Here is an 18,288-nt window from a genome sequence, read left to right on the forward strand (position 1 = left end):
ATTAACCTACAGTATGAGTAGGGCCCATTAACCTACAGTATGAGTAGGACATATTAACCTACAGTATGAGTAGGACACATTAACCTACAGTATGAGTAGGACCCATTAACCTGTTGGGGCTCGGGGGCAGTATTGAGAAATTTTGAAAAAAATATGTGCCCATTTTTAACTGCCTCCTACACCAACTCAGAAGCTAGGATATGCATATTATTAACACATTCGGATAGAAAACACTCTGAATTTTCTAAAACAGTTTGAATGGTGTCTGTAAGTATAACAAAACTCATATTGCAGGCAAAAACATGTGAAAAATAGATAAAAAAAATGTGAATTTTGTGACTGTACTATTTAGTGTCATTGTTTTATAGATACCATAGTGAGAAAGGATTCATTTCGCAACACCTACGGCTTCCACTAGATGTCAACGATCTTTATAAAGTTGTTTGAAGCGTCTATGATAAACAGAGAGCAAATTAGAATGCAAGGAAGTTGACATGTCGTCACTTCATTTTTTTGCGCCTGCGCATAAATCTGAGAAGCGTGAGTTTTTCATAATTGTTTATCTAGACATAGGATAGGTTGTGTGAAAATATTACTGATGTTTAACGTTAAAAATGGACCAAAAGTTTAATGCTAAACAACGTTTGACATGTTTGAACGAACGTAAATAGATTATTTACTAGGTTTTTTTAGCTTTTCGGCGTGATTTTACACCCCCCCCCACCACGTTTTGTGGGAGCATAATGAACGCTAACTACTTGGTGTTATTTGGACATAAATTATGAACTTTGTCAAAAGAAACCACATTTGTTCCGGACCTGGGATTCCTGGCAGTGCCTTCTGATGGAGATAATCAAAGGTAAGGGGATATTTACAATGTTATTATCGATATTAGAGGATGCTAACTGTATAGCATAGCTTATTGTTCTTAGCATAGCACCCGTTTATTGCAATATGTGATTTCCCAGTAAAGTTATTTTGAGATCTGGCCATTCGGTAGCAATTACGAGATGATAATATATTATTCTTTGAATGACAATATTATAATTTACCAATGTTTTCGAATAGTAATTTTGTTATGTTCACCGGAAGCATTTCAGAGAAGAAAAAATATCTGAATTTCACGCTACTGTAAAATGCTGTTTTTGGATATAAATATGAACTTGATGGAACAAAAAATGCATGTATTGTATAACATAATGTCCTAGGAGTGTCATCTGATGGAGATTGACAAAGGTTAGTGCATAATTCTAGCTGGTTTCTGCTTTTGGTGACGCCTGACCTTGAATTGAAAATGGATGTTTGTACTTTTGTGGCTATGTACTGTCCTAACATAATCTAACTTTATGCTTTTGCCGTAAAGCCTCTTTGAAAATCGAACAATGTGGTTAGATTAAGGAGATGTTTATCTTTTAAATTGTGTAAAATAGTTGATTGTTTGAGAAATTGAAATTATTAGATTTTTGATGTTTTGAATTTCCAGCCTTGTTAGCAATCCCGACTCGGGGTTCATTGCTAACCTGTAGCCCCATTAACCTACAGTATGAGTAGGACCCATTAACCTACAGTATGAGTAGGACACATTAACCTACAGTATGAGTAGGACCCATTAACCTACAGTATGAGTAGGACACATTAACCTACAGTATGAGTAGGACATATTAACCTACAGTATGAGTAGGACATATTAACCTACAGTATGAGTAGGACATATTAACCTACAGTATGAGTAGGACATATTAACCTACAGTATGAGTAGGGCCCATTAACCTACAGTATGAGTAGGGCCCATTAACCTACAGTATGAGTAGGACCCATTAACCTACAGTATGAGTAGGACCCATTAACCTACAGTATGAGTAGGACATATTAACCTACAGTATGAGTAGGACATATTAACCTACAGTATGAGTAGGGCCAATTAACCTACAGTATGAGTAGGACATATTAACCTACAGTATGAGTAGGACACATTAACCTACAGTATGAGTAGGGCCCATTAACCTACAGTATGTGTAGGACCCATTAACCTACAGTATGAGTAGGACCCATTAACCTACAGTATGAGTAGGGCCCATTAACCTACAGTATGAGTAGGACCCATTAACCTACAGTATGAGTAGGACACATTAACCTACAGTATGAGTAGGACCCATTAACCTACAGTATGAGTAGGACCCATTAACCTACAGTATGAGTAGGACCCATTAACCTACAGTATGAGTAGGACATATTAACCTACAGTATGAGTAGGACACATTAACCTACAGTATGAGTAGAACCCATTAACCTACAGTATGAGTAGGACATATTAACCTACAGTATGAGTAGGACCCATTAACCTACAGTATGAGTAGCACATATTAACCTACAGTATGAGTAGGACATATTAACCTACAGTATGAGTAGGACCCATTAACCTACAGTATGAGTAGGGCCCATTAACCTACAGTATGAGTAGGACCCATTAACCTACAGTATGAGTAGGACCCATTAACCTACAGTATGAGTAGGACCCATTAACCTACAGTATGAGTAGGACATATTAACCTACAGTATGAGTAGGACATATTAACCTACAGTATGAGTAGGGCCCATTAACCTACAGTATGAGTAGGACATATTAACCTACAGTATGAGTAGGACCCATTAACCTACAGTATGAGTAGGACCCATTAACCTACAGTATGAGTAGGACCCATTAACCTACAGTATGAGTAGGACACATTAACCTACAGTATGAGTAGGACACATTAACCTACAGTATGAGTAGAACACATTAACCTACAGTATGAGTAGGACACATTAACCTACAGTATGAGTAGGGCCCATTAACCTACAGTATGAGTAGGACATATTAACCTACAGTATGAGTAGGACCCATTAACCTACAGTATGAGTAGGACCCATTAACCTACAGTATGAGTAGGACACATTAACCTACAGTATGAGTAGGGCCCATTAACCTACAGTATGAGTAGGACATATTAACCTACAGTATGAGTAGGACCCATTAACCTACAGTATGAGTAGGGCCCATTAACCTACAGTATGAGTAGGACACATTAACCTACAGTATGAGTAGGACATATTAACCTACAGTATGAGTAGGACATATTAACCTACAGTATGAGTAGGACACATTAACCTACAGTATGAGTAGGACACATTAACCTACAGTATGAGTAGGACATATTAACCTACAGTATGAGTAGGACACATTAACCTACAGTATGAGTAGGGCCCATTAACCTACAGTATGAGTAGGACATATTAACCTACAGTATGAGTAGGACCCATTAACCTACAGTATGAGTAGGACATATTAACCTACAGTATGAGTAGGACATATTAACCTACAGTATGAGTAGGGTCAGGTGGAATGTGTAAGAAGGATTTCTAATGAAAAAGAAAGATAGCTGTCAGGATAATCAATCAACCAGCTAGTCCTACAACACAGATTTATGAATGAAATATGCAGGCAACAGTGTAAAGGTACTGATAACAAGATGACTCTGTGGATTCTGACTGGTCACCCCTACCCATCCACCTCCTCTCACACCCTCCCCTGATAATCCACACATACAGTATGTGTGTGTGTGTGTGTGTGTGTGTGTGTGTGTGTGTGTGTGTGTGTGTGTGTGTGTGTGTGTGTGTGTGTGGTGGACTGAAATATGAGGGTCAGTATACTGCCTTGTCCACCAAAATCCCCCATTTTCTCTCTCTCTCTTTCTCTAAAGCAGATAAGATAAACATAAACAGCCTTCAAATTCCTCAACATAGATATACAATACAAAGTGTCGTTCACTATGTCTAACTCTTTCTGACACATTCTTCATATCAAAGTACCGCAACACTTATCTGTCTTTCTTTCTTTCTTCTTATCCATCTTCCTTTCTTATCTCTTTCTCTCATCCCTCCCTTCATTGGTTCATAGTCACGAAACAGTAGATGCAGCTCTCCTTTCTGCTCCGTCCTTCTTATATAAACGTCTGTGATGTAACACAACCCCTCCTCTTATATCAGTTACACTGATGTCACAGTTCTCTCTACAGAGTAACCCCCCCCCACGCACACACACACACACACACACACACAGTCTTGTAAAACTAACCCCAAGGGGACACACAATTCAGTCCCATTCAAAATCACTTTTTCCAGAACCCCTAACCCTAACCCTAGCTCCTAACCCTAACCCATAAACTAACCCTAGCTCCTAACCCTAACCCATAAACTAACCCTAGCTCCTAACCCTAACCCATAAACTAACCCTAGCTCCTAACCCTAACCCATAAACTAACCCTAACCCATAAACTAACCCTAGCTCCTAACCCTAACCCATAAACTAACCCTAGCTCCTAACCCTAACCCATAAACTAACCCTAGCTCCTAACCCTAACCCATAAACTAACCCTAGCTCCTAACCCTAACCCATAAACTAACCCTAGCTCCTAACCCTAACCCATAAACTAACCCTAGCTCCTAACCCTAACCCATAAACTAACCCTAGCTCCTAACCCTAACCCATAAACTAACCCTAGCTCCTAACCCTAACCCATAAACTAACCCTAGCTCCTAACCCTAACCCATAAACTAACCCTAGCTCCTAACCCTAACCCATAAACTAACCCTAGCTCCTAACCCTAACCCATAAACTAACCCTAGCTCCTAACCCATAAACTAACCCTAGCTCCTAACCCTTACCAATAAACTAACCCTAACCCATAAACTAACCCTAGCTCCTAACCCTTACCCATAAACTAACCCTAGCTCCTAACCCTTACCCATAAACTAACCCTAGCTCCTAACCCTAACCCATAAACTAACCCTAGCTCCTAACACTAAACCTAATTCTAACCCTAACACTATTTCTAATGTTTACCCTGAACCCCCTAGAAATAGCATTTGACCTTGTAGGGACTAACAAAATGTCCCCAGTTGGTCAAATGTTCGTTTGTTTACTATTCTTGTGGGAACTGTTCTCTCACACACACACACACACACACACACGCACACACACGCACACCCACACGGTGTGACGTGTTTATCTTGTGCTTATACAGTTGAAGTCGGAAGATTAAATACACCTTAGCCAAATACATTTAAACAAAGTTTTTCACAATTCCTTACATTTAATCCCAGTAAAAATTCCCTGTTTTAGGTCAGTTAGGATTACCACTTTATTTTAAGAATGTGAACTGTCAGAATAATAGTAGAGAAAATAATTTATTTCAGCTTTAATTTCTTTCATCACATTCCCAGTGGTTCAGAAGTTTACATACACTCAATTAGTATTTGGTAGCATTGCCTTTAAACTGTTTAACTTGGGTCAAACGTTTAGCCTTCTACAAGCTCCCACAATAAGTTGGGTAACTGAGTCAGGTTTGTAGACCTCCTTGCTCGAACACGCTTTTTCAGTAATGCCAACAGATTTTCAATAGGATTGAGGTCAGGGCTTTGTGATAGCCACTCCAATACCTTGCCTTTGTTGTCCTTACCATTTTGCCACAACTTTGGAAGTATGCTTGGGGTCATTGTCCATTTGGAAGACCCATTGGTTTGGTTTTACTGTGGATATAGATACTTTTATACCTGTTTCCTCCAGCATCTTTACAAGGTCCTTTGCTGTTGTTCTGGGATTGATTTGCACTTTTCACACCAAAGTACATTAATGTCTAGGAGATGTGCGGTATGACGGCTGCGTGGTCCCATGGTGTTTTTCCTCGCGTACTATTGTTTGTACAGATGAACGTGGTACCTTCAGGCGTTTGGAAATTGCTTCCAAGGATGAACCAGACTTGTGGAGGTCTACAATTTTTTTTTCTGAGGTCTTGGCTGATATCTTTTGATTTTCCCATGATGTCAAGCAAAGAGGCAATGAGTTTGAAGGTAGGCCTTGAAATACATCCACAGGTACACTTCCAGTTGACTCAAATGATGTCAATTAGCCTATCAGAAGCTTCTAAAGCCATGACATAATTTTCTGGAATTTTCCAAGCTGTTTAAAGGCACAGTCAACTTAGTGTATGTAAACTTCTGACCCACTGGAATTGTGATACAGTGAATTATAAGTGAAATAATCTGTCTATAAACAATTGTTGGAAAAATTACTTGTGTCATGCACGAAGTAGATGTCCTAACCGACTTACCAAAACTATAGTTTGTTAACAAGAAATGTGTGGAGTGGTTGAAAAACGAGTTTTAATGACACCAACATAAGTGGATGTAAACTTCCGACTTCAACTGTATATACTGTACATACACACATCAGTTTTGACTTTCACTTCTCCCTTGTATGCTGTGCAAGTTTGAGTTTATGTATTATTGTGTCGTGTGTGTGTGTGTGTGTGTGTGTGTGTGTGTGTGTGTGTGTGTGTGTGTGTGCGCCCACCCACGTGTGTGTGTGTGTGTGTATGTGTGTAATGTACACTGACGTATATCAAGCCAGAGTAGTATCTCTCTCTGAGGTTGTGTAGGACGGAGGCCTCGTTGAGACAGGTGAGGTCAGCCATGTCCTCCACCTTACTGAACCTGGGAGGATTCATCCTCTGGACCTCCTCTCTGGACAGGGTCAGCTTCCTCTGGCTGTCTGTTAGCTCCACCTCCACCTCATCCCCACGCTCCTCACGGATACTGGCAGACTGGAGGGTTGGGGTAGGGGGAGTGAGAGAAAGAGCGGGGAGAAGGGGGAGGAGATAGAGAGAGGGTAGGGGGAGATGTAGAGGTGGGGGGAGAGAGAGAGAGAGGCAGGGAAAAGAGAGAGAGAGAGAGAAAGGGTAGGGGAAGGGACAGAGAGGTTAGTTAGATACTGATCCAGGAAACATCCACTAACAGCACAAGACATGACAAGCCATAACACATGGTACAAACTAGAGGTCGACCGATTAATCGGAATGGCCGATTAATTAGGGCCGATTTCAAGTTTTCATAACAATCAGTAATCGGCATTTTTGGACACCGATTATGGTCGATTACATTGCACTCCACGAGGAGACTGCGTGGCAGGCTGACTACCTGTTATGCGAGTGCAGCAAGGAGCCAAGGTAAGGTGCTAGTCAGCATTAAACTTATCTTATAAAAAACAATCAATCTTAACATAATCACTAGTTAACTACACATGGTTGATGATATTACTAGTTTATCTAGCTTGTCCTGCGTTGCATATAATCGATGCGGTGCCTGTTAATTTATCATTGAATCACAGCCTACTTCGCCAAACGGGTGATTTAACAAGTGCGTTCACGAAAAAAAGCACTGTCGTTGCACCAATGTGTACCTAACCATAAACATCAACGCCTTTCTTAAAATCAATACACAAGTGTATATTTTTAAACCTGCATATTTAGTTAATATTGCCTGCTAACATGAATTTATTTTAACTAGGGAAATTGTGTCACTTCTCTTGTGTTCTGTGCAAGCAGAGTCAGGGTATATGCAGCAGTTTGGGCTGCCTGGCTCGTTGCGAACTGTGTGAAGACTATTTCTTCCTAACAAAGACCGTAATTAATTTGCCAGAATTGTACATAATTATGACATAACATTGAAGGTTGTGCAATGTAACAGCAATATTTAGACTTATGGATGCCACCCGTTAGATAAAATACGGAACGGTTCCGTATTTCACTGAAAGAATAAACTTTTTGTTTTCGAAATGATAGTTTCCAGATTTGACCATATTAATGACCTAAGGCTCGTATTTCTGTGTGTTATTATATTATAATTAAGTCTATGATTTGATAGAGCAGTCTGACTGAGCAGTGGTAGGCAGCAGCAGGCTCGTAAGCATTCATTCAAACAGCACTTTCCTGCATTTGCCAGCTGCTCTTCATTGTGCTTCAAGCATTGCGCTGTTTATGACTTCAAGCCTATCAACTCCCAAGATTAGGCTGGCAATACTAAAGTACCTATTAGAACATCCAATAGTCAAAGGTATATGAAATACAAATGGTATAGAGAGAAATAGTCCTATAATAACTACAACTTACAACTTCTTACCTGGGAATATTGAAGACTCATGTTAAGATGAACCGCCAGCTTTCATATGTTCTGAGCAAGGAACTTAAACATTAGCTTTTTTACATGGCACATATTGCACTTTTACTTTCTTCTCCGACACATTGTTTTTGCATAATTTAAACCAAATTGAACATGTTTCATTATTTATTTGAGACTAAATTGATTTTATTGATGTATTATAATAAGTTAAAATAAGTGTTCATTCACTATTGTTGTAATTGTCATTATTACAAATATATATATAAAAATCGGACGATTAATCGGTATCGGCTTTTTTCGGTCCTCCAATAATTGGTATCGGCGGTGAAAAATCATAATCGGTCGACCTCTAGTACAAATGCATAATAATAACACATGATAATAACACATGGTACAAACGCATAATAATAACACATGATAATAACACATGGTACAAATGCATAATAATAACACATGATAATAACACATGATAATAACACATCGTACAAACGCATGATAATAAGACATGGTAATAAAACATGGTACAAATGCATGGTAATAAGACATGGTAATAACAATGATAATTACACATGGTACAAACACATGATAATAAGACATGGTATTAACGCATGATCATAAGGCATGGTAATAACGCATGATAATAACACATGGTAATAACACATGGTAATAACGCATGATAATAAGCTATGACAATAACGCATGATAATAACATATGGTAATAACGCATGATAATAAAGCATGGTAATAACTCATGATAATAACACATGGTAATAACACATGGTAATAAGACATGGTAATAACGCATGGTAATAAGACATGATAATAACGCATGATAATAACGCATGTAATAACGCATGGTAATAACACATGGTAATAACACATGGTAATAACACATGGTAATAACGCATGGTAATAAGACATGACAATAACGCATGATAATAACACATGGTAATAACGCATTATAATAACGCATGATAATAACACATGGTAATAATGCATGATAATAACGCATGATAATAACACACGATAATAACACACGATAATAACACATGGTAATAACGCATGATAATAACACATGGTAATAATGCATGATAATAACGCATGATAATAACACATGGTAATAATGCATGATAATAACGCATGATAATAACACATGGTAATAACACACGATAATAACACACAATAATAACACATGGTAATAACGCATGATAATAACGCATGGTAATAATGCATGATAATAACGCATGATAATAACACATGGTAATAATGCATGATAATAACGCATGATAATAACACATGGTAATAACACACGATAATAACACACGATAATAACACACGATAATAACACACGATAATAACACACGATAATAACACATGGTAATAACGCATGATAATAACGCATGATACTAAGACATGGTACAAACGCATGATAATAACACATGGTAATAACGCATGATAATAACACATGGTAATAATGCATGATAATAACGCATGATAATAACACATGGTAATAACACATGGTAATAACACATGGTAATAATGCATGATATTAACACATGGTAATAATGCATGATATTAACGCATTATAATAACACATGCATGATAATTCAAAATTCAAAAGGCACTCGCACATCTGAGCAATCTTTTTGCAGGTGCATGGCAACAGTTGAACAAGATGAAGGAAAAAGGAAACCGCACACTGCTCGATAGTATCACTGATCTTTAATAAGGTTTACGTATCGGCCTCACGGCCTTCGTCAGAGCTTTTGTGAATTTCTTAAATTTAGCACCCTTATGTAGACCTAGCCCCACCCACATCCGTTCCATGCATCGAAAGGGGTTGGAGGCGAAGGAAAAACAAATAAGTGCTACCAAATAACAATATGCATTTCATAAATATTTGAATAAAGTGTGTAAATAAGACGTATTAAACACGTCTGTAAGACCACAATGAGGACATAGCAAGTTTTAATTCATCATTGGGTACATCGTACGAAAAATATCAGAGTAGTCTTATATAGGGACATAATTCATGTTCAAATTCACAACATAACATACATAGGCATTTCATCATTAAGACCTTTAGGAAATAATGTCTGGAGGGTGAAAATCCCAAAACATTCTCTTTTACTCAGAATATTATTAATATCACCTCCCCTGTATGATACCTTAACTTTCTCTATGCCACAAAATCTAAAGGTAGAAACGCATGATAATAACAAATGGCAATAACACATGATAATAACACATGATAATAACGATTGGTAATGACACATGATAATAACACATGATAATAACACATGATAATAACACATGATAATAACACATGATAATAACGATTGGTAATGACACATGATAATAACACATGATAATAACACATGATAATAACAAATGGCAATAACACATGATAATAACAAATGGCAATAACACATGATAATAACACATGATAATAACGATTGGTAATGACACATAGTAACAACGCATGGTAACAACGCATGGTAACAACACATGGTAATAACACATGATAATAACACATGATAATAACACATGATAATAACGATTGGTAATGACACATAGTAACAACGCATGGTAACAACACATGGTAACAACACATGGTAATAACACATGGTTATAACACATAGCAATAACACATGGTAATAACACATGGTAATAACAAATGGCAATAACACATGATAATAACACATGATAATAACGATTGGTAATGACACATGATAATAACACATGATAATAACACATGATAATAACACATGATAATAACGATTGGTAATGACACATGATAATAACACATGATAATAACACATGATAATAACAAATGGCAATAACACATGATAATAACAAATGGCAATAACGATTGGTAATGACACATAGTAACAACGCATGGTAACAACGCATGGTAACAACACATGGTAACAACGCATGGTAATAACACATGGTAATAACACATGGTAATAACACATGGTAATAACACATGGTAATAACACATGGTAATAACACATGGTTATAACACATGGTTATAACACATGGCTATAACACATGGCAATAACACATGGTGTTATAACACATGGTGTTATAACACATGGTTATAACACATAGCAATAACACATAGCAATAACACATGGTAATAACACATGGTGGTGTGAAATATAGGGCTTCATCACATGACAAGAGGAGGTGGGATTGATTTCCAGTATGAAGCAATAAGCATCACTGGTGTCCACATACACACACAACATAAAACAGTGCATACATTGATAGTGGTTGAGATGGCTAGACTGAGGAGGAGCAAACAGAAATAGACAGAGAGAGAGGAGTTAATAACCCTTGTCATAGTACAGCTCTTATGACCGGGGGACGACAGGAAGTGGTGAACTCTGAACTGGTCAGGTCACAAGATTCTACCCTGCTCTGCTCTGCTCTGTTCTGCTTTGTTCTGTTCTGCTCTGCTCTGCTCTGCTCTGTTCTGTTCTGTTCTGCTCTGCTCTGCTCTGTTCCGCTCTGCTCTGCTCTGCTCTGCTCTGTTCTGCTCTTCTCTGCTCGGTTCACCATTTACTTCTGCCTGGCACACACACCCGCATTCTTAGAATACGACTAAACACACACTTAAAATATGAATGTAGAATGACGACAGTGTGTGTGACTATGTGTGTGACTGTGTGTGTGTGTGTGTTACTGCGGCCTCTTTAACATTAGGAGGCTGAAGGAGTGTATTGTTCTATTCATAGAGCTGCATATCAGAACAGCAGAGAAACAGAGAGAGCTACCCTGTATAGACATACTATAGAGTAGAGCGCCCATTGGAACCCTGTCACATTGTGGAACACATGAGCCTTGGAACACAGTGCGCACTGGGACACAGCAGAACAGATGTAAGGAGAGAGTGATCAAGGTAAAGGATAGAGGTGGAAGGGTTCTACAAGTGATGCCACTTCTCATAGAAAGACGAGGTTTAGAATGCAACATGTAGAGCTGAGTGACGTAGATCAGAGCGCAGCGTGGCTCCAACAGAGAGATAGAGCCCTGTGACTAAAGCAATGTGAGAGAGGAGAACTAGAAGCCCTAGTACACTGTAGCACTGACAATAGAAGGAGACTAGAATAGAGTTGGAAGGGTACAGAGAAGCATAGAAAGACAAGGAAGGTATTCCAACACTGTGAAATAGCATCATAGAGAATGCTAGATCAATGGGTTACCATTCCATTGTCTTGAGAAACACACTGTTCTGTTTTCCACACCTGTCAAACAGGCACACGCCTGGAGCCAATTATTCACCTGTATGAGGACTATTCAGAGTGCTGCAGATAGAAATGCAACAAATAGATCATGAAAATGATTATGACATGGTATGGAATCATCTCAATTGAATGCCTGGTGTGCTTATCTGCTATGTAGTTGTCAATGTCGTGCTCAACTGCATAGGACTGATGGACCCAGGGAGGCCTGTGCCCCATGGTAGGGCAAGAGGTGGGCAAGTCCTTGGAGCGCAGCAGTGCACACAGGTTTTTGTTCCAGCCCAACTCTAAAACACCTGCTTCAACTAACAATGCCCTATATTGACGACCATGATTAGTTGATTAGTTGAAAAGGTCGGCCCTCCCCTAACCTCACCACCGGCTGCCCTCCACCCTGACCATGTCCATTGGCCCCGCCCAGGCCACTCACCTCAAAGCCGTGCTTCTCGGATGGAACCCAGACGAGCCTCTTTGCCGCCCAATCAGCCTGGCTGGAGGCGGAGAATACGTGGCCAGTGGGGGTAGAGGAAGTGGGCGAGCCTGGCACCGCCCCCGTGGACAGGAAGCGGGTGACATCATTGGCAACACCGCCCCCTGACGGCCTGGACATGGTGCTGCTGGAAGAGAGAGAGAGAGAGAGAGAGAGAGAGAGAGAGAGAGAGAGAGAGAGAGAGAGAGAGAGAGAGAGAGAGAGAGATGGGGAATGGGAAGGAAAGAGACAAGAAAGACAGTGTTAGACATGTTCTCACTCAGTCACACTGTCATGTGAGTGAGTGGACTGCATAGTAGATGAAAATCAGAGCAGTGTATTTCACTGATCATGGCATGTGAGTGTGAGTGGAGGAGGACTGCCTAACTATCAGACAGTGACAGTGATGTGATCCCTCTCAAGAGAGCAGTAGTAGACTAGTAAGTACACACACACAATGCACACACACACAGAAAATGAGAGCAGTAGGACCACACAGCCCAGATACAGTCCCGATAGTCAGAGATGGCATAATTGAAAGACAGAGCAAATCAAGGAGACAGTCAGGGTGGAAGAGAGAGAGATGGATGGAGGGATGGAGGGGGAAGGGAGCAGAGGGATACATCAACTGACTCAGTAAAGTGACATGACAGTCAGAGCTTAAAGAGAGAGAGAGAGAGGGGGAGAGAGAAAGGGAGAGGGGAGAGAGAGCGAGCGAGAGAGAGAGAGAGAGAGGAAGAGAGAGGGAGAGAGAGAGAGAGAGAGAGAAAGGGAGAGGGGAGAGAGAGCGAGAGAGAGAGAGAGAGGAAGAGAGAGAGAGAGAGAGCGAGAGAGAGAGAGAGAGAGAGAGAAAGGGAGAGGGGAGAGAGAGCGAGAGAGAGAGAGAGAGGAAGAGAGAGAGAGAGAGAGCGAGAGAGAGAGAGAGAGAGAGAGAGAGAGAGAGAGAGAGAGAAAGGGAGAGGGGAGAGAGAGCGAGAGAGAGAGAGGAAGAGAGAGAGAGAGAGAGAGAGAGAGAGAGAGAGAGAGAGAGAGAGAGAGAGAGAGAGGGGAGAGAGAGCGAGAGAGAGAGAGAGAGGAAGAGAGAGAGAGAGAGAGAGAGCGAGCGAGAGAGAGAGAGAGAGAGAGAGGAAGAGAGAGAGAGAGGGAGAGAGAGAGAGAGAGAGAAAGGGAGAGGGGAGAGAGAGCGAGAGAGGAAGAGAGAGAGAGAGAGAGCGAGCGAGCGGGAGAGAGAGAGAGGAAGAGAGAGAGAGAGAGAGAGAGAAAGGGAGAGGGGAGAGAGAGCGAGAGAGAGAGAGAGAGAGAGAGAGAGAGAGAGAGAGAGAGAGAAAGGGAGAGAGAGGAAGAGAGAGGGAGAGAGAGAGAGAGAGAGAGAGAGAGAGAGAGAGAGAGAGAGAGAGAGAGAGAGAGAGAGAGAGAGAGAGAGAGAGAGAGAGAGAGAAAGGGAGAGGGGGAGAGGGAGAGTGAGAGAGAGGAGGAGAGGTCTACTCCACAGTTGGCTGATATTACTGTATTATCATAGCAACAGAACTAAGATTAGGTCACACAGCGACACAGAGGACCTTTACAGTCCAGTGCACTCTGCTGGAGTCACGAGCCAACCACTTCTAGTAGTCAAACACTGTGGGACAAAGACAGCTCTATATCAACATGTACCTCCAATCCCTGGCTTTAACAATCACATCATCCATGATGGGTGTGATTGTAAGGGAAGTGTGTATTAGTAGCCATTGAGTAGTGAAGCTGAGTCTGCCATACAGGCCATTTCTCAGACGTCTCTGAAAACTAGTATGGATTGATTTAGTGATTGGTCTGAGGGTGTCAATCATCTATAGACTGTTTGTTTATATCTTTATTGGCTCCTAAAGGACACTGATATTGTCTACCCCAATAAATGACTACTCATCATTTGGATTGAAGCCGAACCCCTCTGCATACAGTACATAAAGTAAGTCTGAGTGTCAACCCGACCCAAAACAGAAGGTATGTTGCTGTCTGTCATCACAGATAAGGTGTCTACTCTTGAGGAATGTCCTCCACCCAGACCACCCTGATTCCTCCCATGTCTTTCTGTCTGTGTCTGTCCCTCTGTCTCTGGCCTGAGTAGGTCTACACCTGCACGGACACCTTCTCCTGTCTGTCTGTCATACTGTGTACATACAGCAGCTTAGTGTTGGTGAGTCACTCCAAACAGAGAGACCGAGTGCAGCTTCATGACTGATGCGAGAAGGAGGATGAAGGATGGCCAGAAATAGTCATCAGATATCCTGAGGCATTCCTTATCATCTGTTTATACATGTCTGTCTGTATTTATCATTAGAACAAAAGCTTATAGCACATCTGAACAAGGCTGTCTTTGGTCAGTCCATGACTGAGTGACCAGGCTACTGTAGCTCACTCAGCCAGGTGTCTAAAGCCTAATAACACCAGATGTTTTCCATAGCAACACTAAACTAAGCACACTCCCCAATACACCGCCACAGTGCAGCATTAAAGAATACTTGCGGGGTTTGTGTGGAGGTCAATGCGGGGGTGCGGGAGGAATGTGTGTGTGGTTGTGTGTGTGTGGTGGTGGTGGGGGTGGGGGGGGGGGGGGGGGTGGGGGGGCATGGTAACGCCTTTTCTTTACTCTTAAATTTGAGGAAAAAAGCCGAGTGTTGAAGCAGCGGTGACATTGTGACTCAACCACCGCCTGAAACTGTCACTGGCAGACAGACACACTAGCAAGCTTCCCCGTCCAAAATATTAGAGCGTCCGCTAACGGGAGCTATATGAAAGATTCCCATTCTACTACCTGCAACACCATACCACCCGACAAAAGCCATGAAGCCAACCACACCTCGAGCATGAGGTATGAATAATGATTAGAGGATTCCTTATAGCATATAGCCTAATGATAGACTCAATGGACCACATTATAGAGAGCGCATGGGATTTAGCCTTATAGTTAGCTTTGGGGTGGTCAGTCACTAATGTGGGTTAAATAATATCCTAATAATAATATTAATAGTATTACTAATAATAGGTTAATAATACGAATATCCTACGGATAAGAAGACATAATAGCGTTATAATAATATACTTATAATAAACCCTTAATTAATAAAGCAACATATTTACAACTGCTTGCATTCTCTTGTCTAACAGCTTACAATATTTTCGGTTTGCTATGTGATCGTTTTGTACCATTCGTGGGCCTGCATGCTAACCGGAGGGCCAGGCAGCACGCCGCTGGAAGGTCCCCTATTGGGTGTAATTTTCGGCGTTATGCCACCCGCATTTAGACTAACCGAGCTAGGTTAGCAAGTAGCCAACACCAATGAAATATGATGCGTCGCCGTGCAGTATATTAGACTATCTACGACTGAATTAGAGTTGGCTATTGGTAACTAAATATCTCACCTTCACAATGTTCTCCGAGACGTGGATAAGTCTAGTGCTCGAGGAGGAACGAAATAAGGCGGTTTCTCCGTTTTTTCCTGATTTATATGAGGTGAGAGGAGGGTACCGCAAATGCGGCTTTTATCATTACACCGCTCTCTCAGTGGAAGGCGCACACACACGTTCTACTGATCATAAAACAGACAGACAGAAGGGTGAGGGCAAAGCGCCGGCTTCAGCGCAGCACAATCACTTCCTGTCTATACACCAATAAAAAAAAACTTACATTTAAGCCCCGCTTTATAAATAGAGTCTCCGAATGAAAATCTACAACTGCTGTGAATCCCCGCCCATTGAATGAGACGATCCCGTCCAGCCCCTTCACTGGCACAGATACAAGCGACGACAAATGGGATCTTGAGAGATCCCAATTGCCACAAATCCTAACCAATCAGACAAAATATTGGGCAGTCCCATCAGTCTGGCGGACGTGTGGAATGCCCAATTGGATTAAAGTAGCAGGTGCCCATGCAGTATTCTCGCGGTGGGGTAGGGAGATTTGCACGCTCTTTGTTGATGACAGCATCTCTTGTCTGTCACTCTGAGAGGGACGGAATAGTCCCTAGACATTGATCTAAGGTCGGTTTTGGGTTTAATGTAATGGTTAATGCTAGGTTTGGAGAAAGTACTAAGCTGATCATAGACCTGTGCATAAGGACTGTCTATTGGCAGAGCCGGGCTACTAAAAGAGGTGACCGCCCCAGATTCCTACTAACAGTTACCGTGTCCGAGTCTTAAGAATCCCTTGTTGATGTCTGGCTGGCGACCGCAGCTACAGCATGCTATAGTACTGCTCAAAGGGTTTTGCCATTTAAAGACAAAACCGGTGCACCAGTCATCGCTCATCAATTATTCGGGTTATATAGGACTAGGTATTCTTCTAAAAATAGATCATTTCTGTTGCATTGCATTATGAATTTTTTAAAATGTGTTTTTAGGTAATAAACATGTGATAACATATATGTATATAACATATATATATATATATATATATATATATATATATATATATATATATATATATATATATATATATATATATATGTAGTTTACAAGCCTGCACACCTTGCACAGTAAATACACAGTAATTAACTGTATTGTAATGGCAGCAGTCTTTTACAGATATTCAGGCCTATGTTGTGACCAACTACACCTTTTCATTCAGCAAAAAATAATTTAGACTTTTATTTGGCAATGAGAGAATCTGAGACTCAAGTACAAAATAAACCAGAATTGAGTCATATCAATCAATGTGTTTTATTTGCTCTATAGTGCCATTCTTTTTCACATGGAAGTGCTTTCTGCCACAAACAGTAGTGACATTTTTATTTTTGTGATACAACAGAGAAGGATGGGAAACGTATACAGTGGTATCTGTAGAAAAAAAGAATAGAGCACAGCTAGTAACAACCCGATTCCACTAACGTACATCCCAACATACATTGACCTGCAATATCAGAATTTTATTCTGGAATCTAATAAAGCAACCAACCAGGAAGTCATCAAGTAATCCATCTGGCTATGTTGTTGTTATGAGGGATGCGTTAAAAATAATGCTAACAGAGTTCAGAGGTCAGAGTCCTGGTGGTCAGGGTTCAAGTTACCCCCCACAGGAAGTGGATCAGACGGGACTGGCCATTCACCTATAAATAGAACTCGGTAGCCATGGAGACATAGGAAAATAAGGAAAGACACGGAAGTTGAATAAATGTCAATAACACCAACTATAACCGATCAATATGGTTGTAAATCATATCATGGAATCTGCTTTAAAAGGTGAAATATCCATGTTTCCTGTTCAAAAGGTCAGTGTGCGTGAAGTGCTGCTTTCCATATACAGTATGTGACGTCTTAAAATGCCATTTCAATAGCCGTTTGTGTGCTTTTACAGTGCTTTGTATGTACGTATGTGATATTTGCCTTTGAGTTAATCCATAGTGTCAACTTACTTCTGTGCAAAGATGCAAGTAAAAGTTTCAGAGTTGTCTGTCCTTGTAGTAGGTAGAACAATACAGCCCTGTTGTATCATCTAGTGGTCAAGACAATTGGTCAACACTTTACATGAAGTTATATCATGTAGATTCATGATATATTGTGCATGGTAACTGCTGGTAAGGTGCATAACCCAATGATTTT

At 40.6% G+C, this 18,288-nt stretch overlaps 1 protein-coding gene across 5 annotated transcripts in view; it reads right to left on the bottom strand.

The window, feature by feature from the left end:
• myh14 (myosin, heavy chain 14, non-muscle) overlaps positions 1-16,301 on the bottom strand; it is a 75,874-nt gene extending 59,573 nt beyond the window's left edge. For 2 of the 5 annotated variants that reach the window (XM_082975558.1, XM_082975555.1), the window contains exons 1-3: positions 16,114-16,301; positions 12,676-12,862; positions 6,435-6,641 (exon numbers count right to left, since the gene is read on the bottom strand). In XM_082975558.1, coding sequence (XP_082831684.1) covers positions 6,435-6,641; positions 12,676-12,855 — 387 coding nt within the window. In that variant the 5' untranslated portion in view covers positions 12,856-12,862; positions 16,114-16,301. The remainder of the gene's footprint in view (positions 1-6,434; positions 6,642-12,675; positions 12,863-16,113) is intronic. The other 3 variants (XM_082975560.1, XM_082975559.1, XM_082975556.1) reach the window with 2 other exon arrangements.
• Between the last annotated feature and the right edge of the window lie 1,987 nt (positions 16,302-18,288).

The sequence above is a fragment of the Salmo salar genome, chromosome 05, assembly GCF_965601325.2.
Source record: "Salmo salar chromosome 05, fSalSal1, whole genome shotgun sequence".
Taxonomy (NCBI): Eukaryota; Metazoa; Chordata; class Actinopteri; order Salmoniformes; family Salmonidae; genus Salmo; species Salmo salar.